This window comes from Triticum aestivum, chromosome 6B (genome assembly GCF_018294505.1).
Source record: "Triticum aestivum cultivar Chinese Spring chromosome 6B, IWGSC CS RefSeq v2.1, whole genome shotgun sequence".
Taxonomy (NCBI): domain Eukaryota; kingdom Viridiplantae; phylum Streptophyta; class Magnoliopsida; order Poales; family Poaceae; genus Triticum; species Triticum aestivum.
In genome coordinates this window covers 505,492,648-505,504,683 of record NC_057810.1, presented here as the reverse complement: position 1 = coordinate 505,504,683, position 12,036 = coordinate 505,492,648, and the positions used below count along the sequence as shown (strand labels likewise).

Below are 12,036 nucleotides of genomic sequence, written 5' to 3'. Positions count from 1 at the left end.
CTCATCGGTTGGAGTAGATGATGAAGCGCGTGGCTTGAAGTTGCTTGTAGTAGGAGGAAGACGACTTGAGGTTGTCGAAGTTTTCTTGTAACTTGACTTGTCATCGTTGCTTGTAGAAGGCTTTGTTGAGGTAGAAGTTTGAGTCGTTGAAGCTTGGATGTTGGAGAAGCCGTATGTCTTGGATGAGTACTTGGCGTACTTGAAGTCATCTTGCACTTGACGTTCCGCCTTGGTAGCTTGATGCACGAGCTCAATGAGGTTGGAGTAGGGTTGGAAGTCGGCAATCTTCTTGATGGGGTGATTGAGGCCATTCAAGAAGCGTGCCATGGTTTGCTCATCATCTTCTGTGACATTGGCTCGAATCATGGCTATCTCCATTTCCTTGTAGTATTCTTCAACACTCTTTGTGCCTTGCTTGAAGAGTTGGAGCTTCTTGAAGAGATCGCAGTTGTAGTAGGTTGGCACAAAACGTGCTCGCATGACCCCAAGTGGTGATTGGTGGTTCACCTCTTGCTTCTCGGTGCTCAAGGACTTGTTCCCACCATATGAGCACATAGTCTTGGAACTCAAGTGATGCCATAGCAATCTTCTTCTCTTCCTCATAGTTGTGCAAACGAAAGATTTTGTCGACCTTCAATGCCCATGAGAGGTACTCTTCGGGGTCATTGCTTCCATTGAAATTGGGCATTGTGAACTTTAGCTTGCCATAGCGTTGCTCTTCATTGTGTTGTTGTCGAGGGTGATGATGACACCCTTGACGTGGAGGATAATCAACCTCATGTTGCTCTTGGCGTGGAGGAAGTCCATGATCATCTTGCTCTTCTTGAACTTGAGGTTGAGGTGGAACTTGTCGAGCTTGAGGAGCTTGAGGAACTTGATGTTGCACTCGCGGTTGGTAGTTCCGCTCTTGGATTTCTTCTCGAAGTGCTTCCTCTTGATTGCGCCAATCTCGGTTGCGGTTGGCAATGGCTCGACTCGAATCTTGAAGGGCACGTTGTGCCTCAAGAGCTTGTGCTTCATGTTGTTGTTGTTGAAGACGTTGAGCCTCGGCGTCTTATTCATCTTGATGTTGCCGTGCTCGTTCTTCCTCTTGGCGACATTGACGTTGTTGTTCTTGAGCTTGTGCAAAGGCAACTTCATGTGGTTGAGGATGAAGTACTTGCTCGTCGGCTTGCTCTTGTGAATGCTTGTCGTGTAGAGGATTGCGAGATGCATGACGGTCTTGACGCGCGGCTCGGTGAAGAGTATTCGAAGTCAGGGTACTTGAGCCGGAGAGGGTGTCGTCGGGGTGTCGACTCGAGCGGCTCCGTCTTGAGTATGAAGAAGTAGAGGGATGGAAGTTCACCATCAAGGCGCGGATATTGTCCATCCTTGCATCATTCTCTTGCTTGTGAGCGTCGAACTTGTTGTCAAAGTAGTCTCTTGTTCATTGCTCAAAGAGTCACAAGTCGATGGCGAGATTGTCAATGCGGTCGCTCATTTATTGTTGCTCTTGGTGCAACGCTCATTGAGCACCAAAGAGGTGGCTCTTGGTGACGAATGATGACATGTCGTCGCCGTTCTCGATGAGTGGATTGGTAGGAGAACTTGGCCTATCCATCATACCAAACAAAATGTAAGTGGTAGAAGGAGAAGAACATATACCAAATGTACCTTGACCGATGTTGAAGATGGATCAAGATCACTCAAATGCGGACAATGAAATAGCACAATTGGTACCAATTCTTATCGGTTCTCACACCTACACAAGTAAAAGCTTATGGTGGAGCTTGGTTAGGATGGTGGCACAAAATTTGATGCAATTTTAAGTGAGCTTCAAAAATGTTGGAAAAGATTCACAAATTTGCAAATGCAACAAGTAGACCAAGCAAGTAGTGGTACACGGAAACACACACGCAAATAGATAAGTGGGGTTGTGCAAACCAAAAATGAGCCAAAATGTGGAGTCCATGAAAATGCTCTTGTTGCACAACACTAGAGAGACGCTAGCACGATTGCACAATAGGCGGATACGTAACTTGTGCACAACCTACTAGGCAAAAATGCAACGACCTCTAACCCAAGCATGCTATATGTATGGTATTTCGGTGATATGATCCAAGATGATCGGATATGACAATCTTAATGTAGTATGATGTTATGGTTCTTGCTTATAAGCTCTTTGCTTATCTTTCCTCTTTGCTTAAAAGCTTGTTTGGCTCTTTCACTATTGAGCTCTTTGCTTATGCAAAACTTCACGAACCAAGATAGCAATTGTGTATGCGATGACAACTTTGTGACACAAAAGATGATATCAAGCTATATGCACCACTATGAGATGGTATGTATGCTATGGAGTATGATCACTAATGTTCACAAGTCACGTTGCCGGCAATACTCAAAGGCTAGTCTCGATGGGTAAGCGACGCAAAAGTAAGGCTATGTGGGTATCAATGCAATTGCAACAAGGTATGGCAAAGATGTCGCAGAAGTTACCGTCCTTGGCGATGTCGAGTCCTTGGCGAAGATGAGCGGTGGTGATGGTGATGTCGAACCGTACCTATATAGCCGAAACACAATAGGACGGTAACTTCGTGAACTTTCTGTCTAGGCCGGAGGTTCCGAGCAAGACGGAAGGTCCGGGGTCCGGAAGTTCCGGGGACGGCCGGAATGTCCGGTGGCCGGAAGTTCCGAGGGTCGCGATTCTGCCAAGAACAGAGACTTGGGGATTGTGGATTTGGGCGGAAAAACTTCGGGAAATCCCAAATCCGAGGGGGGGAAGAAGAAATTGGGGGGGAGAAGGGTGGGGAAGCTAGATCCACACGTTGCAAAGCAGATCCGTGGATCAAATCCAACAAAACATCATCACACCAACAAATCACAAAAAAAAATTGGGAGGGCTATTTTTGTGGGGATTTTTGAATTATGAATGAAATAACAAAATCAAGCTAGAAAACACGGGGTAGGGGCTCCAAAAACGTGATCAACCTGGCTCATGATACCAAGATGATGTAGGGCGGAACCCTAGGGGCCGATCTTTCACGTTTGGAGAGGATCCCTATGAGGGGCACGAAGAACACGAGGAGGGGAACGAAGGAAAAACATGGGGAAACCACAAGAGAACGCTCAACCAACAAGAACAAAGTCACACATGCGCTAGATCATTGAAACACACAAGAGGGGTACAAGATCCATGTCCAACAAAGGACGATACATAGGGTAACCGGTTCTTCTCCGAGACGAGGACTTGATGATGGTCTTCTCCGGATGGAGGTCTTGAATCCAAGTGGATTTTCTCCAAAGAGGGGTCGGTCCCTCACAAGGAGTAGATCCGGATGGATAAGCGAGGCTCTATCTCACAAATGAGCTAAATCAACACTAACCCTAGAACATAGGTAAGAGAAGAGTATATATAGTCTATGGGGCGAAAGGGTATACGGGCCTCGGGCCAAGTGGCTGCGCGCAGGCAGGGCCGGAAGTTCCGGGCCAGGCCGGAAGTTCTGGGCCAGGCCGGAAGTTCCCGACGCCGGAGGTTCCCGGTAGGGTCTGGCCTAAGCAGAGAGTTGGCGCGGGTGGAGCTGGGCTAGCGTTCGGGGGCCGGAAGGTCCGGGCAGGCTGAAAGTTCCGGGGGCCGGAAGGTCTGGGCCAGGTTCCGGGCAGGTTCCGGGCTAACCAGAGAGTTGGCACGCGCGGGCTGGTCGAAGTCGTCGAAGGCCGGAAGCTCCGGGTCGGCCGGAGGTTCCGGGGGCCGGAAGTTCCGGGCTCTGGCCGGAAGTTCCGGGCTGTCCAGAGAGTTGACGCCTACCACTTCTTCTTCAGCTTTCGGCTCCGTGGTTTGAGCGTTTTACCTGAACACACATAGCATCTCGGACTTAGGCAGTAGCCATGTCTCACATGCAGAAGAGGGAAACTCAAGTAGGAGTGATGTCACCTCAGATTGAATAGCACGAGCCCTTGCTCTTGTCATGGGTCCACTTGGAGCTTGGATGGTTGAGGTGGAGTCCATGGGGATGATCAAGGGATGCTCCACATCATGATTGGTCCCCCATATCCACTATGGGTGAGCCACTCTTCGGCACATCTTCACAAGTCTATTGACACCAAAATGGACTGCAAGCTTCAAGCATTTGATCTCTTCGTGATGCTCCATTTAAGATTGCACACCGCAATCTAACCCCCCAAAGAACTCTCACGAAGATCACGGGTTAGTACACAAAGCGTAATTGCAAATGCTTACCATACCATGGGATCACTTGATCCCTCTCGGTACATCTTCTACGCTTTGTGGGTTGATCAACTTGATTCACTCTTTAACCTAGTCTTGATCAACCTCTCACAAGACCAATCTTTAGGTAATTCCTTGAATAGCACCTTGGTCAACACAAACTCTCCTTGAAACCAACACAAGTACTCCAAAAAAGCTTATGGACAAAACCTTGAAATATAACTCAAGGCAACCATTAGTCCATAGAGATTGTCATCAATTACCAAAACCAAACATGGGGGCACCGCATGTTCTTTCACTTCTGAGGGTTTGTGAATATTTGCAAATATATAGGAGGAAGATCTAGGTCAGGGGGGTCACCAAGGGGCCCACGAGGTAGGGGCGCGCCCTACCCCCCTGGGCACGCCCTCCATCCTTGTCGCCGCCTTGTGGATCTTCTGACTTGAACTCCAAGTCTCCTGGGTGTCTTCTGGTCCAAGAAAAATCATCGTGAAGTTTTATTCTATTTGGACTCCGTTTAGTATTCCTTTTCCGCGAAGCTCAAAAACAAGGAAAAACAGAAACTAACACTGGGCTATAGGTTAATAGGTTAGTCCCAAAAATAATATAAAATAGCATATTAACGCATATAAAACATCCTAAACAGATAATATAATAGCATGGAACAATAAAAAATTGTAGATACGTTGGAGACATATCATGGTAGCAAATAAAAACCACCGGTTACTGGGTCAAGAAGTGACCGATCTTCATCCCAGAAAGCACATGATATCGCGATTACTGATCACCTTTGCCATGACAAGGAAGCTCCGAACACGAGCTTGAAACCAAACACGTGTAGGATCCCCCGGTATACGACTATGTGGGAGAGCTCATTTTCTTCCTGGGGGTACCCAGAGTAGTTCAGCAATTAGTTCATTCAGGCAGCCACTCAGGTGACCTCTTGAGGGCCACAAGCGTCAAGCGGCTCCTTATCTTGAGGGTTTTAGTTTTGGAACTTTCATGGAGTTTGTCCTTCATTCAATGTGAATATTGGATTCACCAAAGCCCATCAAATACAATCTAAGAGGTTGAGGTAGAGAAAAACTTTTTTGTAGGTAGGGCTCACCATTGATGTTCCACTTGAAGTAATAGGACTATACCTTAAATAACTTCATGTGTGTACAGTTTTTTTTTCTTTTGGAATGCAAATGTACACATTATTAGGCAGTATGGGAACACCAATTATATGACACGTTCCATGGGGGTGCATTGTGTGCACACGAAAGTAAACAAATATACCACTTATAAACAAGGTGATTGCAACACAGGACACCCTAAAGGGAAACTAGACACACACAAAAAAAACATAGTCCAAACAAGACTACTTGAGGAAGTGAGTAACTCTTGCAAAAAATTGTTAGATAACAAGGGTTGTGCCTTTCTTTAGGTACTCATGTGAGCAAGAAAACGATTACCTAACTACTAGGCCCAGGAGCTGGGAGGAGCACCTGGCAGTCCTTGCATTTCTTCTTCCGCATCTTCAACAAACTTGCCTTGGGAGTCAGAAACTTTAAGCAACTTCTTCAATTCGACCAACTTTCTTGCTTTTCTATCCTCTTTTCTCTTAGATCGACCTTCGGTTTCTTGTTCATTGTCATTTTCAAGTTCTAATTCATAGCTCAGTTAGACCCAAACCACTTACCCATCAACATTTTTTTTAGATCTACCCATCAAGAGTTGTGCAACAACAACGATAAAATTATCGGTAAACATCCCTTTAGTTAAAGCACACTATGCAGATGCGAGTAAACATTCCTCCAATTAAAGCACACTATGAATATGTGAGTAAACACTCCTCAAATTAAATAGTTTTACATGTTTCTCACATGTTCTTCATTTTCATTTTGGTTGATAATCACCGTAGTTCTTGCAATCCAAACCTTGCCTGGATAGTAACTAGGAATGAAAGCACTAAAGAGCCAAGGTCGTTGACTGAATATCTTAGTGCTACACAAAACACCCTTACTATTTCACCATCGCTTCGCCTGCAACGCCATGGCTGGCCAAATAGCTACTTTTGCCAGCTCTGTCTCAGAAACCCGGAGGACGCGCGCCACCTGTTCTGGTGCTTCCCCGTCTCCAGCTTGTAGCGTTGGGCATGCCCTTAGAAGGGATGCTCCTTGCTGGGACCGGCTTCATGGCAGATGCCAGATGATGAGCTTTTGCACGGACATCGCTACGTCAATCGACAACAAGGTTGCACCCGAGCATAGAAGAAGAATATATAAAAATCCTTGACCACGCTGGTCTTACGAGAGATTTGGCAGGAAGCCAATAATCTGCAATCAGACGATCAATGGAGCTTTGGCGCCTAGCTGGAGCAAAATACATTGAGCCCTTTTGGGGATCCACCATGAGAGATTGCTATTTGTCTTGCGGCCAATAAGGCTGTAGTTTTTCATTTTCAGTTCCTTCCTTTTTCGTCCTTGATCTTAGGATGACTACCATGTCTTGCAGCCAATAGGGCTGTAGGTGGGCTGTAGTTTTCTTCATTTTCAGCTCGTTTATATTTCGCCCTTGATCTTCCCTTGCTTTGTGCTAAACATCAATCAAAGCCAGCAATTTGCTGGATCTTTCTCAAAAAACTATGTCACCACCCGGCAAAGATTAAAAACCTCGCACCATAGCCGGCCATTCAAGGTCTTCTTACTTAAACAGAGAATAACATACACTATCTTCCACAAGGCATACTACTACATATCCATGTCAAAAAAAAAAAACTACATATCCATGGAGTCAATACAACATAGTAGCAACAACGTTTCTCAAAAAGGGATTGCGCATCTGAATACTTGACTCTGTTCTCGTGTCAGCATGTCACATGTAGTACACATTATGCTTCTGAATCCTTGAAACTACATAGATGGATGATAGGGAGAACACTGTCATAGGCGCATCAGCAATTCCTATCTTCAGGTCCAAACACGAATGGTCCCATCGACAGATGATGTCAACATGCAGGTCTTTGTTGGGTGATAACTGACGCTGGTGACCTGCCAAAAGAAAGAGTAGCATAAGAAAAAAATTATGAAGAAAAAAAATCAAACTAAAGTACTCCCTCTGTAAAGAAATATAAGAGCGTTTAGATCACTATTTTAGTGACCTCTTGTATTTCTTTACGGAGGGAGTAGGAAACAATACTTAACCAGTAATAACAAAACAAAGAAGCATAAGATGCAATTCTGACAAGGAAATAATACCACAGAGCTATGTGCTCGGAAAGTCGCAACAATCGGTGCATCCACTAACTCCCAGAAGAAAACAAACCCGTCCTCAGATCCGCCGATAACAAATGCATCATCATTGGTCAGGCAGCAATCCATCTTGAAGGACTGTGGAAATTGTAAGGACAAAAAAACTGAGACAGTGTTTCTTTTCTGCAATATTGAGTAACCAATGCAATCATAACTTGTTCAGGTGATACCTTGCATATATGGCCCTTGTACTCTTGTAACATTTCCCCAGAGTTCCTAATAAATAACAAAAGCCAGTAGGTTCGATTACTACCAAAAGTCATGCATGCTTAAGGCAACAGTGCAGTGAGATCCCTCTATTTGGAACTTGGTCAATGAGACCCCATCCACAACAAAATGGTGCAACATTTCATCATATTTCATATGGAAAGATTAAATGGCTGTATTTCATGCAAACATGTACTTGCATGTACAACAGAGATTTGTGATCCCTCGTCGACTTGCTAGTAAACAAAACAAAAACTCTGTATATGACCCTAATCTCGTCGCTTGCCGTTTCTCCGAAAAACAGAAACAATGTAGATACCAAAAGCACAAGAAAGTCATTCAATGTCGGACATTATTTCAAGGTTCAAGCTATGGCTCCTAAACTGTGATGTAAAACGCTCATGCACAACTATACCTCATTAATTCCTCCATTCCAAATTAATTGAAGTTCTACCTTTGTCCTATTTCAAACTTCTCAATATTTGACCAAGTCCATAGAAAAATGTGATAATATCTACAACGTCAAATAAACGTAGTATGAAAAATATGTTCGATGATGAATCTAAGGAAACTGCTCCCTCCATCCAATAATATAAGATCGTTTGCAAGCATCTGCTTGCAAAACGATCTTATATTATGGGACGGAGGGAGTAATTAGATGTTGTAGATGTTGATATATTTTTCAAGTAGAACTTCCATTAATTTGGAACGGGGGAAGTACGTTCAGTTAGGACATCTGTCTCCATGAACAAGGAAAAACTGGCCGTGTGACTGGCTAACTTCCAAGAAGGCACTGTAATTTATCAAACTATTGCTTGAGACATTTGAAGATGAAACAGCAGGTTCAAATCCAAAGAATCTCCAAAGCACGAACAAGAATTGACCACAGCTGCCATTTGAAGATGAAACTCTTTGGTTGGACAGATTTAGACAGCAAGAGCTCTGATGGCAAGATAAAGAAGACCCCATGTGTCGTCCGACTCAGTACAGGAAATAGATTCGTAGCTATCCAGTCAAGTCAAATCAAGTGAAGGACAGGACTCTGTTTCTAGTTCAAGTGTGACATAAATTCCTATGATGAGGAACTAAAAGAACATGTTACATAACTACTGGCCATGTCATAATTCCAAGGAAAACTAACAGAAGGGTCTGATTTCATCATTCTACAAAGTATCTGGGGTCTAACTGCTTCAAATTTCAAATAGCCATTAATTGCTCCTGAGTGCTAAATAGAGGGCCCTCCCTAGCAACTTTTTGTCAAGTTGAGATTGTCAGCTTTTGAAGAGTACTTACTTGTCAAGAAGCCTCACGGTAGAATCCAAACAGTTAGCCAAGAGGCAATTGCGGTCATTCGACAAAGATATACAGTTGACAGGATGACCCAGGTTATCAACAGTCTCCCTGTTAAGAATGAGATAGAAATAGATCATTAAACAATGTAGAACCAGTCAAGGAATGGATTAGGATCCGATCAACACTTCCTTGTTTAATAAAAGAGAAGACTGAAATTTTCATTTAGAAAATATATCAAATTAGTTGAGACTTGAGTACGGAACAAGGTATGCACTTACCTACCCATGCGAATGTCAAATGTTCGGACAGTACCATCAACACTGCCAGCAATTATTTCGGTGTTGGTTACATTAACTGACATTACACTGTCTTGAAAAGTATCAATTGTCTGCACTAGGAGAGAAAATTGATGACATAACCAAGTATATGAGAAAAAAAATCTACGACTATGATTGACGAATCCATATGTTTTTTAACAATAAAAATAAATACCTGAATCGGATCACTGCTCTGTGACCTGCAGTCAAATGCACGAACTGAACGGTCATAACCAGCTGACAGTACAACAGTGTTGTGCTCATTAAACTTCACTGAATTGACCTGAAGGAAGCAGAATGGAGAAATCTCAGCAAAAATGGAGAATCATCAAGAATCAAACATATTCATAAACCTGCTATTTTATCAGGTTTTGGGTATCACTGATGGGCCTAATAATAATCACACTGTCGGTGTATGGTAATGCATGTAAATTGAACAACAGCATAACACCACAAGAGTGTCATTAAAGAAGTATGGTATTGGTGCACTGATTTGGACATGGTATTTGAGTTCTAAAAACGGTAGTAATACCACGATGTGCAGAATTCAGCATTTTACAGCTTGCTTGTAGAGTACTTGCCCTATGAGGTCCCCATTACAGTAGCAATCGTTAAATGAGCAGAGGTGAAGACGCCCTCCAGGGTACAAAGAAAAGTTCCCAACATCATAGTGAAACTACAGGATTCACGTTGTTGAATTATGTTGAGCGTCGTGATTAGTTAGGAAACACAGGATAGCATAGGATTTATTTCTACCTTGTCTTTACTCCAAGTTGATCATTTACTCCTATATATATATATATATATATACCCACGAGGCTCAAGCAATACAACAATATTCCACCAATCCCCTCTCTATTCCTTCTACAAATTACAGTGGTCTGCACTACTTTGTTTCAATTACAATCACAAACAACTAAATACAGTAGTTTTCAGTTTTCACTATAACATTGCTACTACTTCACACAAGATACAGAGCTAAAACCATTAGTAACACTGGCATAGAAATAATTATAATGCTTTCCAGCAGCTTGCGCCTATGACACCGAATTTGCTTAATAATACTGTATAAGTGAAAACTGAAAACAACAAGCCCTCAATAGCAGCACTAGCGAGGGCATCAGCATCACATAACAATATCCCAATCAATCGATGGCAGATACATTACCTCGCTGTTGTGGCCGCGGAACTTACGGATGACTTTGCCGGAGGCAACATCCCAGTAGAAGATCTGCTTGTCCCCGCCGCACGACACCAGCTTCGCGTTGTCCCTGCGAACGGAGTCGCCGTTAAATTCCCCAGCCGTGCGCCTCCAAATCAGATGGGAAGAAGGGTTGCGAGCGAGGGCGCGTACGAGGACGCGTTCACGTCGCGAACCTCGCGACCGTGGGATTTGTAGGTCTTGACGTGGGCGCCGGTGTGGGGGTTCCAGAGGCGGACGGTGCGGTCCTTGCCGCAGCTCAGGCAGTACTTGCCGTCGTGGTTGAAGCGTACGGCGAGCACCGCGCCCTCGTGCCCCGACAGCGTCCGCAACTCCGTCCGCGGCAGCTGCTGCGCCGCCGACGACATCTCCTTTGTCCTACCACGGGCGGACGGCTCCGGCGTCGGGCTTTGGAGGGTCAGAGCAGGTAAATCGAGACCTCTTTTTTTTGAGAGAGAGACAGAGAGAAAACGAGACCTCCTTTTTTTTTTGAGAACTAAATCGAGACCTCCTAGTTGACGCTTGAGGCGACGCTGAAGCGAGCGCAATGGGCCAGCCCAATAAGCGTGCTAACCTTTGTTTCTGTAGCCATGCAGCTCTTTGTAGCGGGACTTCCTATCTGCCGCATTATGCGGCAGAATGTCCAGGCTTCGCATATGGCAGTCCCTCGACTGGGCTGGCCCAGGAAGGCAGCGAGCAGTGTAAAAAATAAATGATTAGAAACGGAGCGCTTCAGCCAGGATTCGAACCGCGACCGCGAGACTATAGACATGCCTAGCTAGCCACTACGCCAGACTCTGTACGCTGGTGAAAGTGCAATGCGAGCCCTTTAGACCTATCATATCTAAGGAATCGGATTATTTTTCCTTTTTCCTATCATTTGTTGTAAATTCTGAATATATTATTTGAAAAGTACGAACGTTGTTTACAGAACACAAACGAGTTTTGAAAATGTTTTAGCAATTTTTCGAATTTTTAACCAAATTTGAAAAACAGGAACAACTTTGAAGTTGTGGACAAATATTGAAAAACAGGAACATTAATTAAAATTACGATCAATTTTTCATAAAAAGAAAAATGTTCTTAGAAAATCTGAACAATTTTCTGAATAGTGATTTGTTTTAAAAACATAAACATTTTTTGAACTGGTGAACAAATCTTGAAAAAACAGGAAGATTTTCTAAATTCCGAACAATTTTTGAATTTAGAGAACAAAATTTTGAAATTGAGAACAAAATTTGAACATAAATTTTTTCTAAAAGTACGAACATTTTTTGAATCTTGAGAACAAATTTTGAAACTAAGAACAAATTTGGACAATTTCTTAAAGCATGAACATTTTTTGAATCTTGAGAACAAATTTTAAAACAGAGAACAAATTTGGAAGCATGAACAATGTATTAAAGCACGGACATTTTTGAATATTTAGAACAAATTTTCGAACAGAGAACAAATTTGAAAATACCAAACAAATTTTTGAAAATTCTGAACAATTTTTGAAAATTTGAAAATACCAAA

The 12,036-nt window shown here is 43.4% G+C and overlaps 1 protein-coding gene across 1 annotated transcript; it reads right to left on the bottom strand.

Moving 5' to 3' along the window:
• Positions 1 to 6,870: 6,870 nt before the first annotated feature.
• Positions 6,871 to 11,110, bottom strand: LOC123139322 (WD repeat domain-containing protein 83). Its single transcript, XM_044559123.1, has 9 exons — positions 11,093 to 11,110; positions 10,672 to 11,051; positions 10,486 to 10,588; positions 9,493 to 9,600; positions 9,279 to 9,388; positions 9,001 to 9,108; positions 7,671 to 7,716; positions 7,447 to 7,578; positions 6,871 to 7,239 (listed from the first exon to the last, which is right to left on the bottom strand). Exons 1-9 carry the CDS (start codon positions 11,108 to 11,110, stop codon positions 7,159 to 7,161), a joined length of 1,086 nt encoding a protein of 361 aa, XP_044415058.1. The 3' UTR covers positions 6,871 to 7,158.
• Between the last annotated feature and the right edge of the window lie 926 nt (positions 11,111 to 12,036).

Bases quoted from the DNA above. Each gene is read 5' to 3' on its own strand.
- LOC123139322 (XM_044559123.1), bottom strand. The intron at 10,589-10,671 runs GTACGCGCCCTC...CTCCGTTCGCAG, and splicing joins CGCGACGTGAACGCGTCCTC to GGACAACGCGAAGCTGGTGT. The intron at 9,601-10,485 runs GTAATGTATCTG...TGCTTCCTTCAG, and splicing joins TCCGCGGCCACAACAGCGAG to GTCAATTCAGTGAAGTTTAA.